This window comes from Schistocerca piceifrons, chromosome X (assembly GCF_021461385.2).
Source record: "Schistocerca piceifrons isolate TAMUIC-IGC-003096 chromosome X, iqSchPice1.1, whole genome shotgun sequence".
NCBI classification, from domain to species: domain Eukaryota; kingdom Metazoa; phylum Arthropoda; class Insecta; order Orthoptera; family Acrididae; genus Schistocerca; species Schistocerca piceifrons.
Window position 1 is genome coordinate 348,831,405 of NC_060149.1, and position 15,020 is coordinate 348,846,424.

The 15,020-nt window shown below is 37.2% G+C and overlaps 2 protein-coding genes across 2 annotated transcripts in view; one reads left to right on the forward strand and one right to left on the reverse strand.

Moving 5' to 3' along the window:
* LOC124721954 (katanin p60 ATPase-containing subunit A-like 1) overlaps nt 1-15,020 on the reverse strand; it is a 210,563-nt gene that overhangs the window by 167,250 nt on the left and 28,293 nt on the right. The window lies entirely within an intron of this gene.
* Nucleotides 1-15,020, forward strand: part of LOC124722347 (trithorax group protein osa-like) — a 62,890-nt gene that overhangs the window by 38,788 nt on the left and 9,082 nt on the right. Inside the window, exons 5-6 of the mRNA XM_047247520.1 lie at nt 3,038-3,230; nt 7,800-7,983. Coding sequence (XP_047103476.1) covers nt 3,038-3,230; nt 7,800-7,983 — 377 coding nt within the window. The remainder of the gene's footprint in view (nt 1-3,037; nt 3,231-7,799; nt 7,984-15,020) is intronic.

A 15,020-nucleotide genomic window follows, 5' to 3' on the forward strand; every position in this document is an offset into this window, starting at 1 on the left:
TTGATATAAGTAAGATGTATGATACTACTTGGAGAAAGTATTGTCATGCAGCTCCATCAATGAGGCGTTTGTAGCCATCTCCAGATCTCCATGCAGTCTTTACTGTCTTAAGTGCTTTTTTTAGATCCCAAGTTGGTGACATGCTGTTGGATCATTTTGTGCAGGATAATGGTGTTCCTAAGGACAGTGTTTCAAGTGTTACTCTCTTTGCTGTACTTTAAACAGAATCATGTCTATGGTAAGGAGTCCTGTATGTGCTCCTTATTTGTGGATGATTTTGCTATTTATTTGTTACTCCTCCAGTGTTGCAGTAGTGCCCTGTCAGATGTAACTAGCTGGCCCTTGTGGCCAAATGGTTCTAGGTGCTTCAGTCTGGAACCACGCGACCGCTACGGTTGCAGGTTCAAATCGTGCGTTGGGCATGGATGTGTGAGATGTCCTTAGGTTAGTTAGGTTTAAGTAGTTCTAAGTTGTAGGAGTGGTCTGCACAGAGAGGTTTTCAGGTTTCTGCAGAAAAGTGTGTATGTGTTTTCATTTTAGTCATTATCATAGTATTTTTAATTTACCTGACTTGCATATGGCAGACACCATTTTACAATTGAAAGACTCAGTCAGGTTTCTGGGCCTCATTTTTGACTCCAAACTGTTATGGTTACCACACCTGAGAGAGCTGAAACCCAGAACCCAGAAAGCACTCAATATCATAAAGTGCATTAGCTACAGGTGTTGGGGAGCAGACAGGGCACATCTGTTTAGTTTTATAGGGCTTTTGTGTGTTCACGCTTTGACTGTGGATGCACATTGTACAGCTCAGTGAGGCCTTCTTATCTGAATATCATTGATGCTATCCATCTTGAGGGGATTAGACTGGCCACAGGTGCTTGCAGGACCAGCCTCATACTCCAAATTCACTTGCATACAATACTGTTGCTCGTCCACCTTTGGAACACCTTTTCTCTAATCGTCTATGAGCAACAGTGCCATTTGCAATCTGCGTGCAGTGTGTGCTGGAGTCACTTAATATGGGAAATGTAAGTCCTCAAATCCAGGATTTTAACTACCTGCCACTGTCATCATTGCATAGTCCCAGGGTAATTTTAGAATTAGTGCAGTACAGGAGAGATTGCACTCCTGCATATGTTTAAATACTATATTTTCTGCCATTTTAACTGAGCGCCACAGCTCTACAGCTGTCTTTCTGGATGGGTTGAAACAGGGGCCCCATTGTTTGCTCTGTTGTTTTCCCTGATAGTGTCCTCAAGGTTTAACTGCCTTGAGACTCTACTGTCTTCGATGCGGAACTGTACACGATCTTGTGGGCACTGGAGCAGATGAGGTGTGCTTAGTTTGCTAAGTTCCTTGTTTGTTCAGATTCTCTGAATGCTCTGGACTCTCTACAATGCTCGTATCCAGCAGATAAAGTAGGCCAAAATATCCAGGACATCCTCCATCAATTACAATGGCTGGGTGGGCAAGGAGGTGTCCTGCTGGGTACCAGGACACATGGGTATTGAGGGGACCAAAAGGGCGGATGTAGCAGTCAAGGAGGCATGGAGCGATCTTCAGTTATTTCAGTGTGCTATCCCCCTGCATGCCATCACCTCGCTGTTTAAGTAGAGTTGTGTGTGTGGTGTCACCGCCAGACACCACACTTGCTAGGTGGTAGCCTTTAAATCGGCCGCGGTCCGTTAGTATACGTCGGACCCGCGTGTCGCCACTATCAGTGATTGCAGACCGAGCGCCGCCACACGGCAGGTCTAGAGAGACTCCCTAGCACTCGCCCAGTTGTACAGCCGACTTTGCTAGTGATGGTTCACTGAAAAATTACACTCTCATTTGCCGAGACGATAGTTAGCATAGCCTTCAGCTACGTCATTTGCTACAACCTAGCAAAGCGCCATTACCAGTTACTATTGATGCTGTAAGACATGTACCGTCAAGAGTGATGTTCACCATTTATGGATTTAAGTTAAGTATTCCAGCAGCTACGTTCGTTTTTTGTTAGTCTCATTTCCTTGACCTGTTCCAGACCTCATGCCAGCCTGCGTGAGCTAAAACGTGTGCCTTTCGGCTTCCTCTCATAGTGGGTTGGCTGTCTTGCCAATCCACAACAGTGTGTCAATGGGAAGATGATTGGGTGGGTGGAAGTGATTGGTAATAAGCTTTGGCCACAAAGACGGGATGAAGTCCTGCTTACTTGTCTTCACATAGGCCAATCCTCTGATGCATGGCTTCTTGCTCTGCCAAGAGGTTCCTCCAGTGTGTGCTGCCTGTAGCATACAGATGACTGTGCACCACATTTTACTAGATTATGTTTTATTTTTAGACCAGAGGGCGGCAGCAGCAGATGTCCCCTTTGTTTCAAGTGACATTGAAAGGAATGTGTTTGAGAGTTTTAAGATTTTGTGATATCTCCAACGTGTTTCCAAAAATTTTAGGATGATGTTCCTAATCTGTTAACAGGATGACTGGGTCACTCATGTTTTTGTAAGTGGTCGACCAGTCACTTTTCCCTGTGCCTTTCCTTTAGCTCTTCTGTGGTTTTACTTCTATTTTAATCCCAGGAATGGTGCCTTTCACCCTTCTCCATTGTATTAATTCTTGTGAGACATGGTGATTGTGTGGTTCCATGTGAGTGGCATGGGAGTGAGTGAATGAGTGTCATTTTATAGGTTTCCTTCACACTGTGAGACAACAATTTTGAACATTTTAATCATATTTGTTTCTTTCAAAATATGTAAGGGCACTGATAGCCTCAACACTGAGCACCCGTAAGCTCCAAACAGAAAAAAAAAGAAAAAAAAAAAAAAAAACACACACACCTACCTTTGCTTGAAAGTAAAAACAAGAGAATATTAAATTTTCATTTGGGTCTATTGCATATTGTCTTTGGCTTAGCAAGAACATTTGTTCTATCAGAGAATAGGCTGGCAGTAGTCTAAAATTGAGCAAATGTGAGAATCTATATTGAGGTAACAGTTGGTGGCATTGTAATTAGGAAAATAATGTGTTGCAATTAGTCTTTTATTATTTTCAGGAGTTATGGACAAGGTAGTGGGACGCAGCAGTCGGCTGGTGGTCAAGATCCCTTTGGACACAACCGGTACGGGGGGCCCAGCCAGCCACCTGGCTATCCTTCACGTACTGGCTATCCTGCTCCACCTACGGGACCACCAGCACAGCAACCCACAGGGTATCCACCACAGCAAGACTATTACCGTCAAGATCCGGTAATTATAGTCATTTGTATAAAAGTAAATCATACTTCTTCATTAAAATGTGAAAGAAATAACAATGCTGATATTCATTTACATTTTCTGGATCAATGCGATGTATTTTTGAATACCTACAACTGTAAAGAAGATGACAGAAGATAAATATGGAAATGGAGTGGGATGTTTCTTTTCAAGTAAATCATCCCTCCATTTACTGTAAGCTTTTTACGGCAACCATGTGTAACCCATATTTGGGTGGATGAATGTACCTGTGGTACACTAATCACTGTGTCATGTTAGTCAGTGATTATAACTGTAGGAAGCAATGCAATATTAAATATTTTGTTACATCACATAAGGTTTTACAGCTCCAAATGCTGTGCCACAGAAATTGTAAATGCATGAGTGTGTCATACCATTTCTTAAGTATATGTGTAATTATGTTCTATGTTGAGTGAGATATCTAAATTATATGGTTTCCCTTTTCATCCATACATAACTGTACCATTTGTGTTACTGTGCCTTGTAACTTTCTCATTGAGGACATAGACAATTAAGGGATTGTATATTCTTTCTTGAGTAGTTCTATTTAAGCCATGTAAATGTTGTTACAGCCTGTATTGCAGTTACTGAAAATTTTTAACTTCCAAACAGTCTTACCGCAAGTTCAACAGCCCACAATTTTTCAGATCTCTAAAAGGTTTACTGCAATGTTTGTCTAGATGTACGTGGTGCCCAAAACTTTTAATTTTGAGACTTCCGAGATTTCCATCCACATTTTCTTAATAAGTGTTTCAAGATTGGTTAATTTAGACACGAGTATAACCAATTATAAAATATGTGTAGCTACAGTTTTATAACAGCCTCGGCTGGTTTCATAGGACAGCATTGTAACACTAACAGTTTCAGTTTTTATTAGCTGCCTTTCTTTTAAATTCTTTAATTCTGTGATATGATTTGCTCCCTCGTTTGTCACATTCTTTAGACTGATATCCTGTGTGTCAAACTACTGATTTTGTATTTGAGTGCCTCATTGCCAAATCAGTATTGTATATTAAAATTGCATCTAATTGTGCTTCATTAAGTTTTCACTGACTAAGCACAGATCATGAAGTGAATTCACATTTCAATCAAGAGGAAGGTGGATCTTCATGACTGTAGCCACTTGGTGCACGTGTGAAACTGTGCGTCTTCTGTAATTTGTTTTTCTTGTCATTATAAATATTGTATGTTTTGGGCCTGATTGTACCAATACCACATCATGCAATACTGTTCACACCTGTTTGTATGGTATGCTACAGATACTGCACAGTGCATAACAATATAGTACAGCTGGTATGTACATAGACACATTATTATATATTTATGTTATAGAAGTACTGTGCATGGCCTTTTATCAATAGAGTTCATGTAGTGTTACATTACTCAGTGCATATTCAATCATTTCTTATCAAAACATCAGTGATTCATGGCATACACTTTTCTCGAAGTTTTAGCTTCCCTTTGAAGTTCACTCATTTGAGATTTTCCAGCCCCTTTCAGATGTAATGGTAATACTGGCAGGTTTCTTTAACATTTTATGGAACAAAGTTGAATGGTACAAAGAGAGCAAATCAAAAGAAGGTTGTAGAGGAGCAGTGATGATATCTACCAAAATGCTGACTTTGCCTGTGGCATTCCAAAACTCTGAGCACACCCATTACTTATTCAAGACTCTTACAAATAAATGTCAATGATACATTGAAGCTACTTAAGCTAAATTAGTGCTCAGCCTGAGAGGTCTACATTTTTAAAAACTCAGAGGGGAGATAAAAAAAAAATCTACATTTCTTGAAGTTGCTTCTAATGCAGTGTCGGATGGACTGTTGGCAGAAGATTTTAAAATTGGAGAGAAAATAAGACAGTAGTTGGGAATGTATTATCATCCCCCCCCCCCCCCCCTCTCTGCCCTCCATGTGCAGATGGAACTAAACACAACATGTCAACAGAAAATTTCTGTTGTCCATTGAAAGGTAATTTTCTAATTATGTTGGTTAGAATAATTTCTCTGTAGTAAGCTCTTTGAAAGTCACACATTTACATTATCATTACAGGTAAACTTACTGTAAGAATGAAGAAGAATAGTGTGTGTACTTGTCATTGAACAGATAACTTTCCACACAGTGTGTCTCAACATAGTTGAAATTTTATTATAAAAAATGTGTATTTGCAGTTGATAATTTACTGTTTAATGTACTCGTCATTGGTACATAATAATAATTAAGGGTAGTTAGTATATACAGTAAAAATCATGAAAACACGTCAACCTTCTACAGATCATAGGTTTTTTAAAAAATCGAATTTCACAACTTGTTTTAGTTTTGCTCTTTCTACACAGTTATTTATGGGTAATCAAAAGTTGCCGTAGTTCTGTTGATATTCTGATGGAACTCTACTGTGGCATAAGTTCATTAGTTTTGTTCTTTTTATAGATGAGAGAAGCAAAAATGTTTACATTTACAGTTATTAGGACTTCGTGGTAAAGAATGTTCTTCTTAGGATGAAATCTGACTTGCACGTTACCTCATGAGTAAACTACACAGAGTATGTCACTTGATATGATAGAAGTATATGATACAAAAATAATCACTTTGGACACAAATTTCTATTTGCACTTGATGTAGGAAACACCATGTGAAATCTTTTACATACATACCTGATGTTACCATCAGTCTGCATTTTTAAAACTGTCAATAAACAGTGTAATAATAATATGTAATGGGATAGGTCAGTATTCACTACATAGAGGAGGCTTTGAAGTGCAGAGACATACACTGAAAGAGGCCTACTATATACGAGGGTACTTGAAATAGTAAGTTACACTGGTTGCCCCATGTTAAGACTATTGTGCAACAAGAATGGCACATTGTCAAAAGAGAGTACATGTTCTAGATGTCCTGCAGACACTGTTCTACTGTGGTATGGATAACAACTGCATCACAGTGTGGAAGTGAAATGGCACGGAAACTGTAAACATACTCCAAAGCTGCAAAGTCTTAGTACTTGAGTCTGTAAAAATCTTATGGATAAAAGTCTAATTTTCTCACAAATGCAATTTGAAATTCTGGTAGTATATGGACAAAATGCAGTGTTGCATCCAGCCATAGCAAAATGGTGCTTACAGTGTGACCAAGGCCGCATGGGTGTGAATGGTGCTGATAGGGCAGGATGACCAGTGGCATCTACTACAGATGACAATGTCCGAGCAATTGACAAACTGATTTGAAACGGTCACAGATTTTCCGATGATGAGGATGTTCACACAATAATGCTCAAATGGCTTCATGACAGAGGAGCAGATATCTGTTGTCGAGGGACTGACTGACTGACAGACAGAACATTCTGATCATTATTTACAGAGAATTGATGATGTTGAAAAATGTCGTGTATCTGTGTCACTTTGAAGTGTAGTGGAACATTCAAGAAAATATACTTAGACTGCAATTATATTATGAAACATACTTTTTGAGTCTCTTTGTAATATCAGCTATCAAACTATTCCCTTTGTCAGATGTAGGCAACAAATTCTCCTCCTCCCCATCCCCCACAGACACACACACACACTGCCACTGCCCCCTCTGGGCATTCACTGATAGTATGTAGCAGTGTTCTTTCAATGTGCTTGTCTTCCACTCACCACCACCATTGTGTAGTGAGTAGCTATCTATCATAACTCTTTATTTGTTATCATCTCATCCTAGGTTTTCCGTTATTTGAATAAACAGTGTAATGTACTCTGCCTTAAGGAGGACAATATGCCTGCAACACTTCCACCCTCGAGATTAATAATACAGTATTCTCAGTTGAAACCAACAATATTATTATCTAGTTAGGCTTCATTATGTGCAAAAACCTCAGTTGAAATGTAAAAATTAACAGTCTTAATATTCTAAAACAAAGTTCTTGAGATTTGATCACTTGAATTCATGTGATTCCTATTTTGAAATTGTTGCAGTAACAACACTTCATATAAATTTTATGATTTCTTGAACACCAGTTTGAATTTCTTCCCAATATGAATTTCTTCCCAATATGAATTTATAACACATTCTGGGACACACAAAGCATACTTGTTACTTTTCTGCCAACAAGTTTTAAGCTAAAAGCCCACCCCTACCTAATTCTGAACAGAGTTTGAAAATTTCAAGTCGTCATAAACAAATGTGTATTTTAATTTTTTTTATTTTATACATACACTGTCTGTACATTATGTATAATTGGGGATCATTTATATCTTTTTAGCTTCCTCATAGTTATTATTCAGGTAGATATGAGATCACATTCTCACTGATACAAAAATGTTATGATTCTGATGTACTGTTTCTAATAAGGGGAAAGTGTGAAAATGTACAGCACAATTGCAGTTCATTACCAGGAATAATTAGTGCAGTTAACAGCAAGGAGCTTGTGAACAGTAATGTATAAACACTTTTTTTTAATGTTATTCATGAAGAAACAGAAGTGATAGTTTTGTTACAGTTTGTGTTGTTATTTGATATTTGTTTGTGAAAAATAGTTACAATTGAAAGTAAATACTGCCAACAGGTATATTCTGGTCAACAAGCAGCTACTGCAACTGGCCCAGGTGGTCAGATGTATCCTGGAAGCCCTCATAGTAAATCAATGCCACCTCCAGCTCCACAGACCCCTAGAAGGCATCCAGATTTTGCAAAAGACCCACAGCAGTCTCCCTATCCACCATATAGTCAACAAAGGCCTTCTATATATGGTAAGTGGTAAGCACTGTAATTTGGAGGGTTCTTAAAAGTTTAAAGATTGGGGACAGGAAAAAGAAGCTAAGTCACATAGTTCTTGGTGCTGTTAGGGGTCTCTTCCCAGCTTATGAGGACAATATGAACTTTCTCCCTCTGTTTAGCTATTTTATGTGATATTCCTCATGTTTTAAAGTGACAGTAAAGTTTCATAATTTGATATTGTGGACCTATCATCATCATCTTTGTTTTTCCCTTTACTTTGTGGTGTAACAGCCAGGAATTATTTGTTTCTGGGATTTTTTTGTGCCATGTACATTAGACTTAATTTTTGATAACCACAGTTTGTCAGTTGTATTGATTCAACCCAAACATCTTCTATTTGTTGTATGTAATGAAAATAATTCATTAGTTACAAATGAGAAACTATAGAGAGGCAATACTTGATTTCAAAAATTTAACACTTTAACATAAAGCCAGAGTTAGTTTTTATTATTCTGACAAAAACTTAAAATCCCAAGTGTATCCCAGCAACTTAAGAACAGACCTCTGAAAACGTAAAGCCTTGCTTACATCCGTTTCAGCATGGGTAGTTAAGTGTTCGGCCACTAGGGGGCATCCAGTCCCGTATTTGTAGCCTAGATATTGTGTTCTGGTTCAGGTGTTTGCCAGTGGATATCACCTTTACTGTTTGTAGCTTTGGGTACTTTAAAATGGATGGCTGTACAGTGATCCTAAGTTTGACATTGAATTTAGCACCCCAGAAAGTGAAGTAGTATGTGATGTTATTTCGTTGGAGACTGAAAGTGATGAAAGTTGAACAGATGACTGACAAGCACTCACCAGTGATACGAGATAAATACTTATACTGTACTGTGACTAGCTCCACCAATATTTCCATTCAAAGGGACACACTGTGAAACACATGATTTGATTCCATATCTACACACAAACTACAAAATGACTTTATGATTCAGGGTACTTCAGTGAAAGTCCAGTGCACAAGTATATTCTGGATTTTATTAACAGTGATCTTCAAAAATTTGTAAGTCACACTTACTTCAAAAGCTATTTTCATTAATAATAAAATACATTTTTGGAACAGTTTGTGAAGAAAAGTCAATATATCAAGGGATTAATTTTCCAATTTTGGAAATATGAAATACTATACGTTACAGTTTATTGCCGCATTATATGGAACTGCATAGAAAGTAAATAGAATTGAGTAACACGGGTAATTACAGTACTCGGTGATAATTTTTTCTGGTTCTGTATAGAAGGGCAAAAAGGATGGGCGCGAGATACCTTGCAGAAAGCTGAGCATCCATCATCTCTGACTTATGCTTAGAACCATACAGATATATGTTTTGTGTTCGTGTGTCCCTGTGCCACCATTAACTATTTGTTGAAGGGCTCGTGTATTGTTAAGCATGGAATTTAAGAGGAAACCTTTCCAAAATGTCTTGACATCCAGCTTCTCAGAGCTCTAAAAAACATTCCAAGTAAATAACTATTGACCATTTCTTGCTTGCTTGATGAATTCCGACGTAGCATTGGTCCATTGCTGCTCTTGCTTCATGTTAATGATGTGCCATTTTATTTGCATTGGGAAGCAGAATTAATTCTGTTTGCAGATAATACAAGCATTTTTGTGAAGTTGAGCGATGAACCATCAACAAAGAAAGCAATGAACCATCAACAAAGAAAATGGTAAATGATATTTCTGTGAAAGTTACTGAATGGTTTTGCACAAATGGGCTTACTGTAAACTTTCAAAAAATGCATTTAACCCGCTCTTGTACTGTTGAGAATATCCTCCATTCTATTAACTGAGTACACCAACAGTAAATAATAAACTGGGATGGAAATTGCAAAGTGTTCGGTGTGAATGTGATGAAAACATAAACTGGAAAAACCATACTGTAGACCTGCTAAGATGTTTAAGTTTTGCTACTTTCGTCATAATAGTAATTGTCAACTTTGTGAATGTAGAAGTCAGCAAGCTAAAATATTTTGCTTGTTCATTGATGTCATATGGGATAATACTCTGGGCTAACTTCTCGCCTAGGCAAAAAGTGGTTGTGGCCCATTATAAATTAAATAGAGTTATGTATGGAGTGTGCACGTGTAAATCTTGGAGATATCTCTTTAAGCAGCTGGAAATATTAACCACAGCCTCACAGCACATTTATTCACTTACGAAACTTATAATCAGTAATCAGTCCAAATTTTACAGTTACGTTGATCTTCACAAATACAACACTAGAAGGAAAAATTACCCTTTAATGAACCTAACTTCGGCACAGAAAGAGATTAAATATGCAACTGTACAGCTCTTTAAAAGTCTACGTACGGGAATAAAATGTTTAACAAATAGCAGAAGTATTTCCAAAAGTAGATTAAAGAGCTTTCCGCTTAATAACTCCCTATACACCATAGAGCAATTCTTGAGTAGAGATAATTAGTCATTAAAAGAAGCAGAAGAAGATCAAGAAGAACTGTAAATGGCAAACATGCAGCCATTATTTTCAATTTTTTATTTAGCTGTAGATAAAAATTATGTGTTTATTGTCACATTCCACATCATAATAATTATCATGAATTTTATGTGTGGAGCAATTAACAAACTTTATGGAACAAGCAACAAACCAACTGATAGCTTTAGTGTGCATGAGGGGGATCAGGTAAGATATACAAAAATAAGTGTTTCTCACTTAATAGTTTTTGAAAAAAGATTTCATAGAACACTGTGTCTCGGCACAGGCACCAACATCTGGAGAGCAGTAAAGCCTTAACTAAAGCCACCTCAACACAGAATGCAAAGAGCACCTCTGTAGCAATGAAAGGGTTAAGTAACCTTCCACAATAGTTCACCGAGACTAGTTATGCTAACAAATGTGTCTTCAGGTTGAGTTTAATGTAGGTTCATTTGGGAAACAAATACATTACAACATTTATATATCTTCCAGAGTATGGTACATTAGTTTGCCTTTGATATAAAGATTGTGTACCAGTTGTCTTCAAAACTAATGCCTAGAAATTACATTTTACTGTTGCACTCATGTAGATAGAGTTGTAGCATTTGAGCGTTACTGACTGTCCTTCAGCAATACCCTCAGCTTAGGAGAGAAATGATGCTTAACAAGTTTGACTTCATAATGAATATAATTTCTGGCATCATTTGTATTTCTACCTATGACATGTTCTTCATGAACTATTTTCCAGTACAACTACCAGTTTGTCTCAATATTTTTCAAACCATTACCTACAAATCAGGATATGGATTCCAGCAACAACAAAATAATGAAATAGACCCTAAGAAATGAGATTTGATCAAGGTATAATTGATGTTTGGTACATTTCACCACTACCTCATCTTAGGAGCAAGAAATACCATCTCCTACAGCAGAAAAGACTGTATTTATCATATTGTTTAAAACACACACATAATCAGTGCTATTATTTCAGCATCACATAAAATTAATTTTACTTTACTTCCCTGTGCAGGAAGTTTAGTTAGCAATACTGAATTCAATGTATCGAAGTAGTGTAGAATCGAGTGTCATCAATATTAGTATTTCATTGCCATAACTTTAATTGAATTTACTCCATTAACTTCAAATGATATGATTCCACACAATTTCATCATTTATTTTGTGATTTTTCTTAAAGATAAACAGTTACTCAGTTTGAACAAAATTTGTAAAATTTTGTGATTTTGCACTTTGCAGAAAATAGGTACCTTTAATAATGAGTCATTACTTGGGACTGGAATAATTCACATTTTCCGATAAATCCAAAATAAATGTGAATTCTGCCTCAAAATGCGAAATTACTTAATAGATGCCATTTCATAGCGAACTGTATCCAGATGAGCTATTTGTTAGCGAAAGTTTGAAATGGCTGTATTTTCTGCATAGAATATCGAAAATGTAAGCAGTCACTGGCATTATACACCATATGACGAAACCCAATTTGGATAGATAATGTGCACAAGGACCTATGTGCAAAATAAAGTGTACAAATGCAAGGATGTATCAATACACTCAATGATCTGGTGTGATGCCAATTGTGGATGATTGAGTGGTCTGTTTAACACACACTCGCGTAATGCAATGTACCGCTAGAGTTCCGGCCTGTATCATTAACAATACTCTGCAACTTCAACAAGCAGTTGTGTGGTAGCTACCCCGAATGCTTTGTGTTGTGTGTTACTCATTGTTTTCTTTTCTTATTTTGAAATAAGTGAAGCGACTAATCCTGCTCCATCACAGATTTCAATTATGACTCTTACAACACCAGAAGAGATCGGCAATCCCTGTGACAGTGTGTCAGTTCTGCTGTAGGCTGCTGCCCAATGAAATGGAGGCGGGGTTTGTTTCCCCACACTGCTCCTTCCCCTGTGGTGGTCAAAATTCTAGTCTGTTTACACTTGCTGCCGTCTGTGACTATAGCCTATAATGCCCTCTGTGCTATAGTGATTGGAAAACAGTCTTTAATGTTTTTTGATGGTGCAGAAATAATTCTTCTAATGTTAAAACCAAGCTAACGTATGATCGATTTACTTTACGCTAAGTGTCTTGTCAGTTCTATCTGTAGTGTTGTCAAGCATGGGTTGTAGGGCTATGAATGCCCACGGAAGGTCGAAATTAATAGTCTGCAGATTTTTTAATCTTCAGATTGGGCAAGAAAAGACAAATAATGTCCAGAAACACCTTAATCTGAGAGGAATTCAGTTAACTGGTGAGAAAATGCTGGTGCTTTGCAACAGAACAATCTTTTTTGAAAGTATAAATACAGCCAAATGAAGAAAACAAAAGCCATTTCGGTAGAAAAAGTTGTTGAAGTGTTTTCAAAAACAAACATGCCAGTCAAAAGCCCCCAATCAGCACTCTTTTTAACAGTTGATTTCAAAGAACTAATAATTTGTCTATTTGCACTCATGTAGTGTGTCAACCTTTTAAATTTGTGTGTCTAGTCATTTACAAACTAAGAAACTGGACACGAATTTTGCCAAAAATAGGTGCTACATTTTCCAGTCCCTAGTCATTACACATGCTTGTCCAACACCCTTTGCTGTGTCTAATGTCCTATTCCGCTTCCTGCTACTTGCTGTTTTCTGTGTATGTTCCTCTGTACCAGCAACTCTGATTGATACCTTAACCAAGGAGGCAAATTGGTGTCTGTGCATGTGACTAGGTGACTGACTGGGTAAATGTTCATACATGCCTGAAGGAAAAGACACTGTGGTGACTACAGCTGTTATGAAATACATTAAATGTATTTGCAGCTGCAAATATGGACAGCCATGGCTGTTTAACGGAGTGACAACAGTGAAAATTTGTGCCAGACCAGGATTCGAACCTGGATTTCCCGATTACCACAAGTGGTCACCTTATCATTGTATGCATGTCCAAAGGAACAGCGCATTGTAATTCTGAATAACACAGGTACTGAAATATAATATTTATCTACTGACACCGGGCAAAGTGACTTTTGCCTAAAATGTCTCCCCTGTACGAGAATATACATATGAATGTACGAGTGCAGGTTGTAGACACATGGTTGGAAACATGTGGAAGTTTGGGTCTGGCCATGAGTCGTGCTTATATAGCTTAATGGTAAGGCAACTGCTCACGATAAGCTGGAAATCTGGTTTGAGTCCTGGTTCGCCACAAATTTTCTCTGTTGTCATTCCGTTATACTGCTGATGGTTGTCCATATTCACAACTGTGAATACATTTAATGTATCCGGTTAAATTATAGCTGCCCAATAACTGATTGGTTGAGTTAGTTCACAGATTGTAGGAAGTCGGTGACATTACCACCATTAAAAGTTCTGTATTTATTAAAGCACTGTAATGTTCAAACCCATCTTAAGCTTGAGCACAGATTTTTCATGTGCTGTTTTGTCTTTGGCGCCTCCTTATATCCCAAAATCTACAGCCTGAGTAATTTCGGGGGAAAAGCCCCTTTTCAAACTTACTAGAGCATATCGTAATCATGATCTAGAAGAAAAGGCGATATCCACTTTTGGCATGCAAACTTGGCATTAGTTTGGAAGGAGATGCACTTCAGGGGCTGTTAGGTTTTTAGTGCCCTTTCTTCACAAATTAGGTTTGGCAGATGGCAAGACGAGCTCTTGTTTAAAGAAATTTAAGTCAGTTCCTGTTGTGTGTGTCATTTTAGACCATAGAGTGTTTATGATCCTGTCTATTTATTGTTGTAAATGTATTTATTTTTATATTATATATGTACTGTAATATTTACATTTTCTGTAATATTTATTTAACTGCAAAATTTGTTTTTTAGTATTAGAACCTGAGCTTTAGATATTAAAAATGAATAGTAGTACTACTTTTATAATACCATAACACATCAGTAAAACTGACATGTTCAATACCCTGTGATATATCTACAACACAGCTCTCCGGAACACAAAATATATAAATAAATCGTACAGCTCATGGTTAATTGTGGTTTTGCAAGTGTTTTCGGATGTATTGTATCAATGAAATGTACTTACAATTTTCCATTTCAGTACTTATAAATGAGAATTAGTGTTTTATGGAATGTTACAAAAATGTTTTCTTGTGTTTGGGATGACTGAATGAATTGGCAACTGAAAAAATGTTGATCTGTGTAGGTTCGTCAAACTTGATTTGTTGGACAGTAATATGTTAACTGGAAGTGCAAGAATGTATAAAAAAAATTAGTGCCTTGGAGACTTTTATTTACTTAGTTTTTAACTTTGCGTTGGTTTTCTAAAGATTTAAACCTGTAATCAGTTTCAGATTAATAAAGTTAACAGTGAACATTTAAGAGAGCTAAGTTATGCAATTCTGTTTTTTTTAATTTCCTCAGATCCAGACACTTTGTTGTTCCATTCGAAATACATTGCAGCAGGATTAATAACGAGCCTCTTAGGTTAAACTCTCATATTCTTGGTTGTATGTAGTTATTGGAGGGATTCACATTAGAGTGAGATGTTCTAGTATTTGATGAGACATAAATGCATCTCATGAGATTGATTTAAATGTGGTTTGATTAAAAT